Below are 17591 nucleotides of genomic sequence, written 5' to 3' on the forward strand. Positions count from 1 at the left end.
AACGTGGTGCTGGCAGCCATATTGGGATTGTCCATTCACATTGTTTGAACTTAATTTTAATTGGCCTAATTTGACTTTAAGCCCAAACAATGTTCAATCATACCAATGTGAATTTGATTTTGCTCAGTAATGTCATCAAATGTAGTTACTGTTGTAAATTAACGGTACAGTGTGTGGACAAAAGCAGTCCGTATAAAACATACTTTAGATCGGAAATGACCGCTGAGACATGCGGCTTAAAGGAGCTATACACAAGCTATAAACATCAACATTCGTCACAGGGACTGAGTTTAAACCAGATTTCCCAACTTTCAGGGAGGAAAACTCACTTTCAGGGAGGAAAACTCACTAGCCTGACATTTTATGACTGTTTAAAAGTCTTTAATACCAGTGTTTTTTGGATGCTTTTACCATATACTAAAGGACAAAACAAATTTTATTCCAATAACAGAAAATAAAATCAACGATAGCTCTTTTAAAGCACTAATGGAACAGTGCCATGTTTGGGCTGCATTCAAAACTGCACCATCTGAGTGGAGATGGTTTAGCTGGTGCTGGCCATGGCTGCTTTTGTACACTTTGTGATTATTGATTAGAGAAAGTCCAAACATTACAACTGGGACATTTCTTGAGTCAGACAGTTCACTTCACTCCTGCTCCGAGGTCGGTAACCGAGTTCCTGTAAGATTGTAGCGTGACTTCAGCCGGTGGGGATGCGGCTGCGCAGGTACTCCAGGACAGCGTCTGTTCCTTTGACCACGATCGCCGCTCGAGGAGTTCGGAACGGATTCCCCTCAAGACTCAGACACCTGGGAAACAGATGGGACGAGAAGGTTACAATACGTAGTTTGTCCACCTCACGGCCTGCAGACTTCCCTGGGCTTATTGTTTGGGTGGGTACCTAAGAGAGGAGCAGAGGCCGAGCTCAGGAGGCACGTGCAGCAGGTCATTGTTGGACAGGTCCAGCGTGGACAGGACGACCATCTTCTGGAGGCGAGATGGGTCCACACTGTCCACTTGGTTGTTCCCCAGCAGCACCGTCTCCAGACTGACCAGCTCATACAGCACGGGCGGAAAGGACTTGAACCTGACAACAGGGGGAAACGAGCCTCAACATCAGACACTGTGAATGACCTTAAAACACGGTGCACCTCACCTGTTAACACTCAGGATGATGCTGCGCAGTCTGGTCAGATTCTGGAGTTCAGACGGTAGATCACACAACAAGTTATTTCTGGAGGAACAAGAATAGAGAGAATATGAGCTATGTCACACTCAGAGCTACAGAAACACTGTGAAACACTCTGAAAGCTCTGCAGATGCTAAAATGCTAATAATTCCAGAGAAAAGCGTTACCTCTGTGACTGATGTTTTCATTTAGTATCTAGAGAGGAAGCCGAGCTGGAGCAAACAGGGTGAGTAATAAGACTGCAGAGCTAACTCACACATTACACTATTCATCATTCCTTCTCCATTCATTTTTGGTTGATATTATGTTTTTGGAGCCTTAGGAAGTTTAAATTTTCTATTAAGGTCCAACTATAAGATTGAACTTCCCGTTAAACTTTCAAATTTTCACACACAGTTATTGTTGTCTTGGTCTCCAGTTTATAAAACACTATTTTTCACCTCACAAGTACGGTATGTGGAATAATATGGTATAATTATGTACATCAATTGTTTAACAAAAGCGGCATAACGTATTTTTACGATGAACTCTTGCATGTGTATAATTTCCCAGTGTTACCAAAGGAATTTGCAACCTGTTCACAATCCTACTGTAGATTAATCCTGAGTTATATATTGGTAATTCTGACCCCTTTCTAAATGTCAAAACAAATAACAAATGTGTTAGAGAGCTCATCCTAAGAGACTCCATAAAAAAAAAACAGCATCTGTATTTGTATGGGACAATTTATTTAATGATATTGAATGGAACTCTGTGTGGCTATTACCTAAAAAAAAAAAAATGCTACCAATAACAAATTATATATAAAAAAAAATATTCGTGAAGCATGCCTCAAGATTTTGTATAAATGCTGCCCTGTTAACAGTTTAATATCCAAATATCGTCTAAATGTTGACCCTCTTTGCTCAATTTGTCATGGTATTGAAGAAGAAGCAGAAGAAGCAGAAGAAGAAGCAGCAGAAGCAGAAGAAGAAGAAGCAGAAGAAGCAGAAGAAGAAGAGGAAGAAGCAGCAGAAGCAGAAGAAGAGGAAGAAGCAGAAGAAGCAGAAGAAGAAGAAGAAGCAGAAGCAGAAGAAGCAGAAGCAGAAGAAGAAGAGGAAGAAGAAGCAGAAGCAGAAGAAGAGGAAGAAGCAGAAGAAGCAGAAGAAGAAGAAGAGGAAGAAGAAGCAGAAGCAGAAGAAGCAGAAGCAGAAGAAGAAGAGGAAGAAGAAGCAGAAGCAGAAGAAGCAGAAGAAGAAGCAGAAGAAGCAGCAGAAGCAGCAGAAGAAGAAGAAGCAGCAGAAGCAGAAGAAGAAGAAGAACTTCTTCTACTTTAGAAAGACATCATCCGTTTGTAAATAGAAAACTTACTATATTGTTTGGTATTTATCAAAAAAATCTCCCCCCAAATAACCTTTTTTATTATGAATTTAATATTAATAATGGTCAAGTATCATATCCATAGCTGGAAGTACCTCAACCAAAAACCAGGACTGTGATTGGTTCGGTCTTAGCCGCCAATCAGCAGCTTGTTTACCGTGTGTGGCCAGACCATTGGCCAGATCCACCTTCTTCGAGCAGGAAGAAGTGGGCGTGGTTTACAGGCTGCGACCGGATGCGGTTGATTTGGATAATGTCCAAAAGCGAGTGGTGCGAGGGAGAACGCGAATGGTGAGCGGCTAGGGAGAGGCTGATGAGCGACTGTTTCACGGGCCACAGACATTTATCGAGGGCAGCATGCGTGCGTAAAAGCGCGCAGGGGTCGCACGGGAAAATCTGCGTAAAACACGGAAATAGCGTCCTCCTCGTCTTTTCCACGCTACATTTCGAAGGGACAAGTTGAAAAGATGCCACCCAGGGAGACCAACGCAGTGAAGACCACACGGGGGAAGAGGAAACAGCGTCTAGATGGAGAGCCAGAGCCAAATCTAGACTCGGAGTCAGAAGACCCTCTAGGCGAGCCAAATGAAGAGCCAGAGCCGGAGGCAGAGCTAGAGGAGGATGAGGAGGAGGAAGACCTAAGCCGCAGGGTCCCTTCCCTCCCCCCGGCTACAGAGCAAGTCCTCGTGGATTTCCTGAAGGAACATCCCGCATTCTATGACAGGAGCCTTAGCGAGTTCAAATACGCAAAGAAGAAGGATAGGCTACTGGAGGCAAAAGCTGCTGAGCTGGGGCTGACAGCAAACGCCATCAAGCTGTGGTACAGATCCCAAAGGACGATGCTGGGAAAAATATTGAAGAAGAAGTCCGGATCTGCCCTCAAACCCCTGACCGGCCGGCAGAAGTGGTGCTACAACACATTCAGCTTTTTAATATCCCACATTGTGCACCGCCCTATCCCTGCTGCTGCTCGTCCTGGTCTTGAAGAAGATGAAGACCCTGCCATTGAAACAGCCACAACAAGCCAGCCAACCAAGAAGTCCCGAAAAACCCCGATCACCCCAGACGTGAATGAATTACTGGTGGATTTCCTGGCCAAATCCAAAGAGAAGGAAGAAGTTCTGCAGCAGCAAGCCGAGACTGCCCTGGCAGAAAGTCAAAACGAAAGAAGGCTCTTCATGGAATGGATGCTGAGGATAACAAGCGATTTTCCCGAGCACCTGTGGCGGGAATTTACCATGGAGACCTTCCTGTTCGTCGCCGGACTCCAGAAACGGGCGGATGTGGAGCAGGATGCCCCCCAGGATGATGCCCCCCAGGCAGCAACTCAGCTGTCGTTGCAATCCAGCAAGTGGCCGACCTGCCCCAAACGCCCAGCTCTGTACCCGCGCAGTGGCCACAGCAACCTCCAACGAGCCAAGACCTACAGCTCCTGAACATCACGCAGGTCACCTCCAGCCAGCCTGCCGAGCTGCAGCCACCACAGAGGCGGGCTGGGGAGTCAGCCACGCTACAGGCCGGAGGGCTTAAACTGGTTGGGCCAGGGGTTTGACATGGGCTACCTGGAAACACCACCAACTTCAGACATCCTGTGGCAGGGAAATCGGGTTGTATATAACGACTCAAGGGTCGGAGTAATTGTCCCAAAGTTGTTATTTCAGCACTGTTGAGTGATATAAGAAATAGCCTAATGAAGTTCGTACATTTATTTTATTATTGTCATTATTATTATTGTTACTACTACTGCTACTACATATTTTCCTCACAATCTTTCGAAAGTTATCTCTGGTTTCTCCATGTATTATGCATTTGTTTGATTTGGTTAGGAAAAGAGACTATTATTTATGCCATGCCAGGGAAAGAGATCTCTTGGCTAATCTAGATCTAATTTAACAGTGGTTTACGGTATCGTTTTGAAGAGATTTTCAACAAAACTTTTGTGTTATGTTCTGTGCTTTAATAAATTAAAAGGAAAATAACTTTGCTTAAAACATACATTTCAAGGAAATCATACATTCATCGGAAAATCAACATTATTTCTGACCTGTGGATATTTTTTCTCAGTCATCTGTCATGAGCTATTTTTTGTTCTTCATTAATGAATAAAGCACAGAGATAACAGGATAAATACATGCTAATCTAAATATAATTTGTGCGCAGAATCATGGAAAATGAATTTGGACACATTGTGCTACAACGTGTGTAAAATGTGCGTAAAACTCTCCAAAGATGAATCTCTATTGGCTATATTCCCACCGACCACTGGACGCATCTCATCTAGAAGGCAGGGTTTGTTTCTCCAGGCACCGGGATGTGGTTGCCATGCTGGTCTTCAACGTCAATGTCCATATTCTGGAGAAATGGACATCCACATCATGTTGTGCAGGCATATAGCAGCCATCACACACAGCTTGGCCCTCTCTTGAGACTGCTGCATGGTTCCCAACATGCATCTGAAACAGACGATAGTTGAATATGCATTCCTCAACCAGGTCCGGAGAGGGAATGCATCATCACCTACAAGGAAGTAGGGCGTGGGTCTGTCATGGCTTGGTAGCGGCTCAGGTTCAGGCAGGTTGAGCGTGCCATCCTGCAGGCCTCGTGAAAGCGGGCTGTGGTTGAAGACCTGACAGTTGGACAATGAACCTTGGCTTGCCACAACTGCCCACAAGAACTTGTAGTCAGCGTCACATAGAACTATGATGCTGAAAAAGCCCTTATAGTTGTAGTAGAGTGTCCCTGACTTTTTGCCATTTTTATAGCGACATGTTTCCCATCCATGGCGCCACATGCGTGATGAAATTTTTCTGCTGTATCCCTCCACACCTCTGAAGTGGTCGGAAACACTTATTCTAGGTATTCATCAATGATGGCCTGGCACACCTCCGGGACAAACATGCTTATAGTGTTGTGTGACAGAATGAATACTGGAGACTCTTGTAAGAGTTTCCCGCTACAAGGGATGTGGCAAACAAAGCGTGTTCGCACCACCTTCATATTTTGTGGCTGTATGAACATAGTGAATGAGATTTACATAATGGAATCTATTACATTTTCAATTCGCCTTAAAAAGGGTACTTTTGTCAAGTTATGAAGCAAATGGGTTAAATATATTCAGCTCTTAAGACCAGATTTTGTTGAGGTTAGAATGTAGAACCTTTTTTTAATATTTTTATTTTATTTTATCCCCCTTCCCCCTGTCCCTCTGCCCACCACCATTCATTCACACACATCATTCATCCTGGCCTATTGTACATGTCTTTAGTGGTAGGGGAAAATCGTAGGAAGCCTCTTCAGACACGGGGAGAACATGAAAACTCTGCGTCTGGAGGTCAAACTTGGGACCTTCTTGCTGTGAGGCACGAGCTCTAACCGCTGTGCCACCATGTCACCCACTTACGGCACAGATGAATGGGATATTATTATCGTTGACCACTTTTATATTATGTTTTTATTGCCTCTTTTGTCCTCTCTGCCACTACCTGAACTGTTGAATCCTGAATAAAGTGTGTTTATTAAGTAACAGACAATCTACATTTTTTTTGTTATTATTGTTATGGACTATTGTTTATCTTGGGCCTTTACTCTTTTCTGAACTAATGGGACGGACACAGTGACTGATGTGTGTGTGGAATGTTCTGTTCTGAGGTTTGCTACGAATGAATTGTTTTCTGACTCTGTTAGTGTGAGTAGGTTATGCTACATCTCAAAGTCTGAGCTTGTCCTTGCTGATGTTCTATTCAAGCAATGGAGAAGCTTCATTTTCAGTTTTTAAACCCAACCTTTCCTGCTCCTAAAGTCTCCACAGTCACGTTTATGTTACTGTGTTGCTGAGTCGCACTCCAGTCTAAATCAGATACTCATTGTATTGTATCTACAGTGTCCAAAATGTTTGTCTAATTGTGAAAAAAATAGGCAGTGATCTTCAGATTCAAGTGAATTTAGATTAATAATAAAAGGATTTAAATAGCCTTAATGAGTTTACCCATTTGGCTTAAGGTTTGATGCATTTTGTATTTCTCTTTCACAGTGTGACATAGATTTGGGGCATTTCATCCTTGCCTTCTGTCCACACTGGACTTTATTCTAAACACAAAACAACGTGAACAAGTGGAGCGAGAGCTGACCTGAGATCGAGGTGCTGGAGCTTCAGCAGACCACAAATCTCCGGGCCACAAGAGGGCAGTCTGTTAAAGCCCAGGTCAACGTCACACAGCGACGAGGCAAAGTCCAGCAGCCTGAGACGCATGGGAAGAGATTCATTTTACAGATCACAAATCAAATGCTCATCCAGAGGTTTGAGCTTGTAATTCAGTACGATTCATGTATTTGATTAAGCTCGCAGGCGTTCTGGGTAAACCTGGATGGGCGGGGCTCAGCTGAACATACCTGGAGGGGGCGGAGCTGAGCTGGTTCTTGCCAAGGTTGACTGCGGTGATGGGACGACCTGCCACAGCTTCAAAGATCTCGTCTGGAACGGTCGCGGCCTGTTTGTTGCTGAAACAACGCAACGAAGGAGAGGAGTTTACTCTGTGTGTTTGGGAGCGAGTGTTCTGTGATCTGATAACATGTGTAGCAGTACCTGTAGTCCAGCAGCTTGAGGGTAGTGATGTTGTGCATGTTGACCGCGGCGTGGCTGGGCAGTGTCAGACCAGCGGACCTCTCTGAAGCGTCCCCTGGCTCCTCTGAGGGCACACAACATCACACTGACTGTTCTTTTTAACCGCGCATCCACCTTCAAGTCACTGTCCAAACGAAGAGCTGAGTACCTTTCACTCTTCCTCGCAGATACTTCAGAAGCTCCATGGTTCCTTTCTGTGAAGACACCAGAAAAGTGGGAATACAGTCAACATCTTGTCAGTGTCGCACATGTCGTGAGGGTTTGATAACCGCACATCAAGTTCAAAAGTTAAATAAATTAAGCCACCCAACTTCGGTAATATTATGAAGCCATTTTAACATTTTCTTATGTAACAAGCAAACAAACATTAGCCACTCAGCTGACATTTAGAAACATAGAAGTCTCCTCTGAAGCATTTATATCCTACATACATTTAGCATAAAGTTATCATCATCATCCTCATCAGCTCGGGCGGGTTCTAAGTAGAATAATTTTTATTTTATTTATTTATTTGATAGGGACAATGCATATTGATGAACAGTTGCACATGAGCACTGTAAATATGCCAGATTATAGCGGAGATGCTAGTTTCCATCTGTAGTCCCGAGGCAGGCAGCACAAACACAATTTACAATTAACATAATGTGACAACAATAAATGCAGTAACAACTAAAAGTGTTCACAGGCCTGGTTTTCCTTTAGCCACAGTTTAAAACGTGCTTTAAAAGTGGCCAGAGTTGGAGTCTCTCTGACTGATAAAGGGAGACTATTTATTTTTATTTATTTATTGTTGTTTTATTTTGTAAATTTTGTCTAAGTATCTTGGAGGGGTTTGGGAGGACTATGGAGCAAGTTTGTTTTGTCTGTGTGACTGTCCTAATGTGTGTTTTGTCCTGTCTGTATCTTGTCTTTTACTGTGTTTTTGTTAACCATAACTAGTGTTTTGTGTTAATGGACCCCCTCGCAAACGAGATGGCACATCTCAAGGGGCATTCCATCAATAAACTTATAAACTTATAAACTATTCCAGTACTTGGTGCCTTTTACAGAGAGCACAGTCTGTCCAGAGGAGGTTCTCCTGTGTGGAACCTCACAGTCTCCTCGAGCTGATGCCCTGGTGCCCGTGATCCCACTAACTGATGAAACACTACACTACACTGATGAAATCCTGCAATGGAGGTGGAGCAAGTCCATGCAATACTTTATATACAAGGCAACCATATTTAAAATTAATGAAGTTATCAAAATTGAGTAAATGATGCAATATGCAACTTTTGAATTTTTAACTCCCGCACGCACCTCTGCGGAGGGAGGCACAGCACAGGGATGCAGCATCCATGGCGCTCTGCCACAAATTAGTCCATGTGTGGCAAACATTGGAGATTATGACACCAATTGTACGTGAACACAACCTATGTCCTTGTTTATGGGGTGGGGACGTACAGTGAGCAGATCTCTCCGGATCCCTCGGAGTGGGTTTCCCTCCAGCAGCAGCACAAAGAGGCTGGGCAGCAGGCCGAGAGAGGGGGGCAGACTGGGGGATCACAAAACACAGTCAACAGTCCTGTTATCTCATGTAAGGCATAAGGTGAGGTAGACTTTGGTCTCTGCTTTTGATCCATCCTTTGACACCCCAGGCCTGGGCGTGTCAAAGGATGAGAGTGGATATCTCATGATCTCTCTCACCTAGAAGAGTGATCTTAACTAGACCTAAAACGGCAGTTGTGTGGGCCTTACGAGCGGATGTCGTTGTTAGACAGGTCGAGGCGGATGAGCGTGCTCGGTAGCGCCTCCTCTGGAAGCGCAGTGATCTTGTTTCCTCTCAGCTCCAGACAGGACAGCAGCGCCAGGCTACACAGCTGGTCTGCGGGCAGCGCAGTGATCTGGTTATCGGCCAGGTACAGCTCCTACAAAATGCACATCCAAGACGGTGGTAAGTCTGGAGGTTGGTGCCACGATTTGAGAAGGATGTTTACCTTGAGCGACTGAGCGGGGAGTGCAGGGAGCGCGCCGAGTCGGTTCTGTCTGACGAAGAGCTGCTCGAGAGACGTGAGCTGCACCAGAGAAGACGGCAGGTCGCTCAGCTGGTTATTACTGCACTCCAACATGCGCAGGTCTGCAAAACACCAGGAGACGCCACGCTGAAGCCATGGTGCATATCGTAATCACATCAGGAGCACTAAGATACCAAAATCCTACATCCTTTACTTTCAACATCTGAGAGCAGACTGGAAAAAGATCTGTTAAACTAATAGGAGGAGTGTCGTTGGGGACTCACTGGCGAGGCGGCCCAGGCTGTCGGGCAGCGCGCTCAGCTGGTTGTGCTGCATGTTGAGCGTAGTCAGAGCGCGGAGGTCGCCCAGGGCAGCGGGCAGCTCCTTTAGATGATTACTGGACACGTCCTGTCACAGCGGGACACGTCTTAATGGAGCTCAACAGTCTCATCCACCTCTAAACTGCTCAAATACTTTTACCTGTGGCTTTCATCTTGAAACATAAGTAAAGGCACATCAACATCAGCAAAAAACTTAGGCAAAGTCGTTTCATAAGTTTAAAACATAGTGTTCTTTGCTTAATAAGGACCCAGATTGCTGAAGGGTAGGGCTGCAACTAACGATTATTTTGGTAATCGATTCATCTACCGATTATTTTTACGATTAATCGAGTAATCGCTTGGCTGTGAATGGTGTATGAAAATTGTATTTTTTCATTTATTTTTAATCACATAAAGCTAAAGTGGCATCTCTTGAGAACATGTTGATGGACTAAACTTAAACTGTGTTGTAAAGTGTTTTTGGAGGCTCTTAGTGCCAGTTCTGCTTTATTAATTCGATGTGACACAGACAGATATCTATGAAATTTTCAATGCTAAAAACTCTACAGACCCTAACTTGAAAAACAAAGTAGGTTTCCATCAAAAATAAAAAATGTTCATGTAATTTTTGCTCTTTTTAAGTCTGTGTTTACTAGAAAACGATTAATCGATTACTAAAATAGTTGACAACTATTTCAATAATCGATTAGTTGTCGATTAATCGATTAGTTGTTTCAGCCCTACTGAAGGGTAAAATCTACCGTCTGTAGACTACTACTACTGGTGGTACTTGGAAAGTCAAACATTTCATGAGGCTAATCAGCTTAGTGACAAACACTGACCATGCTATATTGCATATGAACAAACACAGAATTTGTGAAAATGTGGCAAGATGCTTTTTATCATACAAAGTTACCACATTATGGTTATTACGATATGTTCTTACCTGAGCTTAGACGAGGTGATGCGTACCTGTCTGGGCTTTTCGCATGTGCTCAGCTACGCAAAAACACCAAACATGTTGTTAGCATTTAGCCTCTCCTCCTCTCTTCTATAGACCCAAACGGGGGTGAAGTTAGAAATGACCAAGCTCTTCCACGTTTTCTCTATTTAAATACGGTTACGTGAGTCGTTACACAATCAAAGAATAGTTGCGTAAAATGAAACATGTCGATTTCTAAGTGGATAAAAAGGGGTACTACATTGTAAGGTGTAATAACACTTCAGCGTCCACACAGTTAAGTGGATACGTTTTATCCACTTAGAAAATCGACATGTTTAGGGAAAACGTGGAAGAGCTTGGTCGCTTCTAACTTCACCCCCGTTTGGGCCCATAGAGGAGAGGAGGAGATGCTAAATGCGATGTTGGTCTTTTTGTGTGACTGAGCACCAGACAGGTACACATCAACTCGTCTACGCCCAGGTAAGAACATATCTCAGTATACAAAAACGGTGGCCTATTCCTTTAATGCTAGGGCTGCACAGTTTTGGGAGGGAAGATGGCGATTAGATTTTCAAATAATGTTTTAAAATCAAGAAAATGTCCAAAAGCATTAAATAATCCGCTAAACTAATACAAGAATCATATGCTTATCTCAATAAAAGTCGTGTTAGCCATTTGTCACTCAAATGACGATTGAATGGAGATGAATTGAGTGAAAGCAGACGGCTGGTCCTTACCAGCTCAGTGAGGCCGAGCAGCTGGCCCAGCTCAGGGGGCAGGGTCTCCAGGAGGTTGTGCTGCAGGGTCAGGCTGCAGAGCAGGGGCAGAGAGAAAAGCTCCAGGGGCAGCATGCTCAGCTGGTTATGACTGCACACAGATACAGATGTACAAGTTTAAAAGTCTTTTACAATCACCCACACTCCAGGCGGCTCACGTGAGGAGCAAATGCTTCTAACTTTTCGAGGCTGAAGGTCAGGAAATACACTAATGAACTTTTTAGGCATTTATGCTGAAATGATATAGCGCTGCACATTGTTTTTGTAAAGGCCACACTGGTGAACACGTCTTCATCATGAGAAGCAGAGGAAGGTCCTTGTACCTGAGCCGCAGCTGCCTCAGCTCCTGCAGTGTCCCCACAGCTCTGGGCAAACTCTGCAGCTTGTTGTCGTGGAGCTGCAAAGAGACACTTTGTTTAAACGCGGTCAGGTCATTCCATGTTAAATCTCTGGAAATACACCCTGCATGACGAGGTTCGCTTCAAACTTGTCTTGTTATTCCAAAGGCAGAGCGCTTGAAACGTCTATTGATGTTTGTTCTTAGTTTGCCAAATGAACTAAAAGTTTGATGACATTTTTCCAAACATTTTCATGGCCAGGACTCCGTTAAAAAAGAGGTTTAGAGTCTCAATGGGACTTTCCTGGTTAAATAAATAAAGGTTCAATAAAAAATGTAAGTTTGAGTTGTTAGAGCTTGTCCAACTTTGGCATTTTGTAAAAGTCATGATTTTGGCTTGTAACACAAACTGCAAAAGATACTAACTCCGAACTTCACAAACGATCAGCTACATCATGCAAGACGTTCAAGGCAAATCCAAGGTCACGCAGGAGTGCATTTGTTGACCAGTACATGACACGTACGTCCAGCGTGGTGAGGGCAGGCAGCAGACTCAGCTCCTCAGACAGCTCGATCAGGAGGTTGGAGGACAGCAGCAGTTTGGTGAGGTCGGTTTGCTCCCACCAGCCGTCCGAGTCCCCGAACGACACTCCGCTCGGCGCCTCCTCGGGGGGGTCCACATTCAGCCGGTACACACTCTGAGGAACTGAAGCACAGCTCATGTATAAGCATTATTGTTTAAAAATGTAATTAATTATAATAGCTGGACGGGTCGTTTTCAGTTTCTCAAATCAGAATCAGAACAGTTTTTATTTCCATGGTTTGAGAACAGGTTCACAAACTAACTGCAACATTAAACAGAGAACATAAAACACAGAATCTAGATAAAAATAAGCTGTAAAACTTTAAACTATAAGACTATAGGTAGGGCTGCTCGATTATTGAAAAAATCATAATCACGATTAATTTTGTCATAATTGAAATCACAATTATTCAAACGATTATTTGTTGCCTTTAAAAAAATCCATCAAAAAAGTGACAAAAATCCATAAAAAAAAGACAAAAATCCAGCAGAAAAAAGACAAAAATCCATAAAAAAAAGACAAAAATCCAGCAGAAAAGACAAAAATCCAGCAAAAAAGTGACAAAAATCCCCTAATTAAAAATTAGGAAAAAAAATCAACATTTGAAGAAAAAATAAAAAAAAAATTGAATTGAATTTTTGCGATTATGCTATTTTTGTAATCGTTTACTGTTGTAATCGAAATCGTAATCGAATTTCGATTAATTGCACAGCCCTAACTATAGGGGGCATGCAAAAGAATATTAAATACATAAGATAAATAAAAGGTGAATTATGGTAAGACAACAATTGACACAGAACAACAGCGGGATTGTATTTACAGATGTGTAGATAAAGTGATATAAAGTGATAACAGCTGATCTAAGTGTAGACACCCCACACAGTGCAACAGAGCAGATTATATCCATGAGTCTGTGCCTAATTTATGGGTCTTGTTTTTTGTTCATGAGTCTGATGGCGGAGGGGGAAAAAACTGTTCAAGTGGCAGGATCTATGGGTCTTGTAGCCTCCTGCCAGAGGGGAGAGGGGTGAATAGTCCGTGTCCAGGGTGAGGAGAGTGAGCAGTGATCCGACCCACGTGGATCACTGGAGGTAAACAGGCCTTGGAGAGATGAGAGCTCACAGTCAGCCAACCCTCTCAGCAGCACGCAGTCGATGCTTGTCCCAGTCTGTAGCGCCGGGGTACCACATGGTGATGGAGGAGGAGAGGATGGACTCGATGATGGTGATGCCCAGAAAACGGAATGGGATGTCAGCTCAGACCACACACACTCTGCTCACCACATGTTCACACTCATGCCCTCTGGGAGGCGCTACAGGCCTTTGAAAGCCCACCCAGACAGATTAAAGAACAGTTTTTCGGCCCACTCCTTTTGAGTCTTTGCTGCTCAAATAAACAAACAAACCGACACAGGAGAGATGTGAGCATGATGTGCTGCACCGAAAACAAATTCCACCAACTCTGTCGTGTGGCCATTAATAAATGATTCTGATGACGTCACTCTCAGGACAGGTTTTCCTATTGATTTCTCTGGATTTTCACAAGCATCATGAAAGAAATTGTAGTGTAAAACATGAATCCAACAACTACATTTTTACACACTGCAAAAAGTATTTAACTAGATCAGTTCTTGGGCATTTGTCCCAGATTATTTCACTTGTTCTGAGATGTTTCTGACTCGTTTCGATGCATTTCGTCCTTATTTCAGGTCATTTTCTTTGCCAATGAGGTAAGAAAATTGGTCTTATCTCATTGGCAATTTTACTTTCTTATTTCAAGCAAGATTTACCCTAGAACTGGTCTGAAATGTCCTCAAACAAGCAAAGTAAACTTGGTCCGATCAGGAAAAGTGTCTAAATGAGTGAAAACCGCTCAAAACAAGATACATTTCCTCAGTTCAAGTCATTTAAGCCAATGCTTGATGTTCACTTTTTGTAGTGCAGCTGCCACTCTATGCTCAACATTATGAGCCTTTGCAATGTTGTGATGTCACTTGAAATACAGGGGTCTTGTTGGGCCCTTTTATGGTTCCACAGCCCTTCCAATAAAATGTTCAGCAGAAAAAGTATAGAGTTCGGGAATGCGACGTCATATCGCTAAGCATTATGGGATTAGCAGCAATTGTAAACTAATTTTAGATTTTAAAAGTTAAAATACTGGAGTGATTGTTCACATTAAAACACTTGGACACCACAGTGTGTTAGATGTATTTACCAGCAGTAACTCTGAAGCTTTTTTTCTCCACTTTTTACACTGTTTTTAGCTAATGTTAGTCTATGGAAATGTATGCTAACAGCTGCAAAGATGGCGGATCTCCATGGCAACTGATATTCTTCATGCATGCCCCTATAGCCTTATAGTTTAAAGTTTTAAAGCTTGTTTAGATAAGTTATCTGTTTTATCTTGCACGTCTGCACTAGTTTGTAAACCTGTTCTCAAACAATGGCAATAAAAACTATTCTGATTCTACTAGAAAAGGCCAGTACCATAAACTAGGCAAGAAGTACAAGCATTGGCCCTGAGAAAGTTGAAAATTACCAAGCCGTAAGTGTCACACAATTTATAAGGGTTGAGGAGCGGTGACGGTGACCAGCTTTTACAACTATCACAGAGTTGCGGGCCAAACTTATTCCTTACTTCCGAAGGCATTACGAAAGTCCTATTTCTTCAAAGCGAAGTGAATTTGTGTGCACATTTCACAACTTTCAGGTATGTTTTCTTAACGATGCTAACAAAAACTAGCTTGCAAGCTCGCAATCGAAAGAAATGCTTCATAATTACATGGTCAGTTACACTCAACACTCGCTGCATATTCGATATAAAGGGAGAAGGGGAACATTTATTTAATTTTAATTTAATTATTTATTTAATTTTATTATTTTTTCAACGTTCGCTCTTTATTTTAAACTACAGTTATGGAAAAATTGTAGTTAAAAAAAAAAAAAAAAAACGTTAATTGCTGTTACCCTCGTGCAGTCCTCGCGCGCTCAGGTTGAGTGTCCCGCTCTTCCTCGCGCTCTTTAACAGTCCGTGCGGGACAGGCGGCTCGGTTTTCTGCTCCCTGAAGCCGTTCAGAGAGTCCGCCTGCCCGTGAGCACCTCTCCCCCGGCCCCGTCGCATCGTCCCGGTCCAGAGCCTGGTCTGCCACTGACTGCACCCCGGCCAGAGCAGAAAGCAAACACCGCTGTCTGTCAGAGAGGAGCGGCTTCCTCTGTATCTGCGAGCGTGTACGCCCCCTGCTGGGTGGGAGAAGCAGCTACAAGGGGATGTTTTAGACTCAAATCAGTACTTCTGTTTGGCGTAAAGTTTTAGAATAGCCAGGATTTTTGCAGAGGTGGGTAGTACTCAGTGGCAAGGCCGTGGGAACCCAGGGTGCTGAAGGCGCTGCAGCACCCCCTGGTGGATAGTTTGTGAACTGCATGCAATATTAACCAGCTTTACCCCAGTCCAAAAGCTTCAGGAAAAAAGGTGTGAAAATAGCAACAAAACTGAGACGAAAACTAGGACGAAAATGTGAAAAAAGTGAGAAAACATTGACGAAAAAGTGACAAAAAATTTACAAAAAATGACAAAAAATGACAAAAATTTGACAAAAAAGTGAGAAAAATTTGACGAAAAATTGAGAAAAAAAGGCAGAAAATGTGACAAAAAATTTACAAAAAATGACAAAAATGGACAAAAATTTGACAAAAAAGTGAGAAAAATTTGACAAAAAAATTCAAATAATTTGACGAAAAAGTGACAAAAAAGTCACTAAATTTTGACAAAAATGAGATGACTGCCCAACAAAAAAAGTGATAAAAAGAGAAAAAAATCTGATGTGTAGGTCTTTCAAATGAGGCGTTACACTGGCCTACAGGATTTGGGTAAAGCTGAACTGGAGAAAATGCTCTTGGCTCAGGCGGGAGTTAAGAGGTAAATAAATAGGATTTATGCACAGAAAAAGTATTTTGGGGGTACATTTTGTCCCTCAGCGCCCCCTAACTAAAATATCTTCCCACGGCTCTGCTCAGTGGATGTATTAGTAAATGTACTAAGTGCATATGACAGGTTTTAATGCTTTTGAAAATATGACTTATTTAGTTATATAACATCTGTCGTAAGTATATTTATTTAAAAACAATTTTAAAGAGGGGGTATTATGCTTTTTTCAGTCACATAGCACCAGTCTATATCACACTACAATGATGACCAAACCTTCTGTTGGTCTGTAAATGCAATAAATTAGAATAACTGCCTTGTATAAAATGTCTCTCTCAAAATGGCTGTAGTGAATGTCTTGAAATAGGCCTCTGTCTCTTTAAGAACCTCTGAGCCTTTCCGACACGCCCCCTCCACACGCTGTCTGTGGCATCAGTGGGGAGGGGGTTCTGCTGAGGAGCAGTGGTTGGTTACTCGGCTGGTGACGAAAGCTCGGAGGCGTCTCCAGGAGGTGGGGGCGTTCCTAGGAGGACTAAGGCAAACCTATCCCTAAAATGGCCGCCATCAGAGTTTTTACAGATTACTCAAAAATACGTGAATGTGCCAAGGCAACACTTCAGGCATGTTTTTAATGAGGGAATGACATAATAACATGATGTAAAGCTTGAACAGGTCCGTTTTGCATAATACCCCCCCTTTAAGGTTCCTTGGAAGGCGTCTGTGAAGAACATCCCAATAAGAGACGCATCATGCACGTTGGGAGATGCGTCTGATGAAGACGGAAGGAGAATTCCCAGTCCCTCGAAACGTGTAAGGTATTTGAAACATAAACCTTTTTGTTATATCCAGTGTCTTTCTAAAAGAACCTTTGAAAAAGAACTAATTGACTTAACATGGTACAGCAACAGTTTTAGATGGTTGTCCTTCATCTATGTCACTTCCTGACGGTGTCCAATAAGGAAGTGACGCTGTAAACATCACAAAAATGGTCAAACTAAAGAAAGCTGGGTAGTTTTTTTTTTGTAAAATCTTAAATATAATTGTGTTAACTCTAGCAGAAATAGTGTCTAATGTGTCATATGCACTTGTATTCACTTTTTTAATTAATTACTCTTTCAAGTAGTTTTTACTTCTGCTTGAGTAATATTAAGAAAGTAGCAACTCATTCCTTTCTTTGAAAATATTACTATTTTCACATTATTTCACGTTTTGTTTCTCATCATTTATGTCACAATTGAAACATGAATGAACACTTACTCCAGGGGTGTCCAAAGTGCGGCCCGGGGGCCAAATGCGGCCCTCAGACAAATGTTTGGTGGCCCTCGGCCTTCTTGCTGAATCGGTACACATCAAAAGAGAGAGTCCTTTTTACTTGAAATGTAATAATTCTACACAATTCTAACTAACTCATTGTGAGACTGAGCTGAATATGAAGATTTTAAGCATAAATAAAGGTACAATTAAAACCTCTGCCATTCAAAGGTTTCGCGGCACTGATCACCGATCTATGGCCCTTCACCCGGTGTACTCTTCAACATGCGGCCCCC

The 17591-nt window shown here is 42.8% G+C and overlaps 1 protein-coding gene across 1 annotated transcript; it reads right to left on the minus strand.

Annotated features, from left to right (window-relative positions):
- Positions 1–118: 118 nt before the first annotated feature.
- Positions 119–15315, minus strand: lrrc40 (leucine rich repeat containing 40). The gene is made up of 16 exons (XM_079581067.1): positions 15090–15315; positions 12064–12245; positions 11526–11599; positions 11164–11293; positions 9448–9571; positions 9146–9285; positions 8907–9076; positions 8613–8703; positions 7318–7363; positions 7131–7233; positions 6938–7045; positions 6676–6786; positions 1157–1234; positions 902–1087; positions 485–809; positions 119–245 (listed from the first exon to the last, which is right to left on the minus strand). Exons 1-15 carry the CDS (start codon positions 15241–15243, stop codon positions 701–703), a joined length of 1806 nt encoding a protein of 601 aa, XP_079437193.1. The 5' UTR covers positions 15244–15315; the 3' UTR covers positions 119–245; positions 485–700.
- Positions 15316–17591: the final 2276 nt, after the last annotated feature.

This window comes from Gobius niger (assembly GCF_951799975.1).
Source record: "Gobius niger genome assembly, chromosome: 22".
Classification (NCBI taxonomy): domain Eukaryota; kingdom Metazoa; phylum Chordata; class Actinopteri; order Gobiiformes; family Gobiidae; genus Gobius; species Gobius niger.

Coding starts and splice junctions, on each gene's coding strand:
- lrrc40 (XM_079581067.1), bottom strand. CDS start 15,243: ATGCGACGGGGCCGGGGGAGAGGTGCTCACGGGCAGGCGGACTCTCTG. Junction 12,246..15,089: donor CGCGCGAGGACTGCACGAGG/GTAACAGCAATT, acceptor GCTGTGCTTCAG/TTCCTCAGAGTGTGTACCGG. Junction 7,046..7,130: donor CTCAAGCTGCTGGACTACAG/GTACTGCTACAC, acceptor GCGTTGTTTCAG/CAACAAACAGGCCGCGACCG.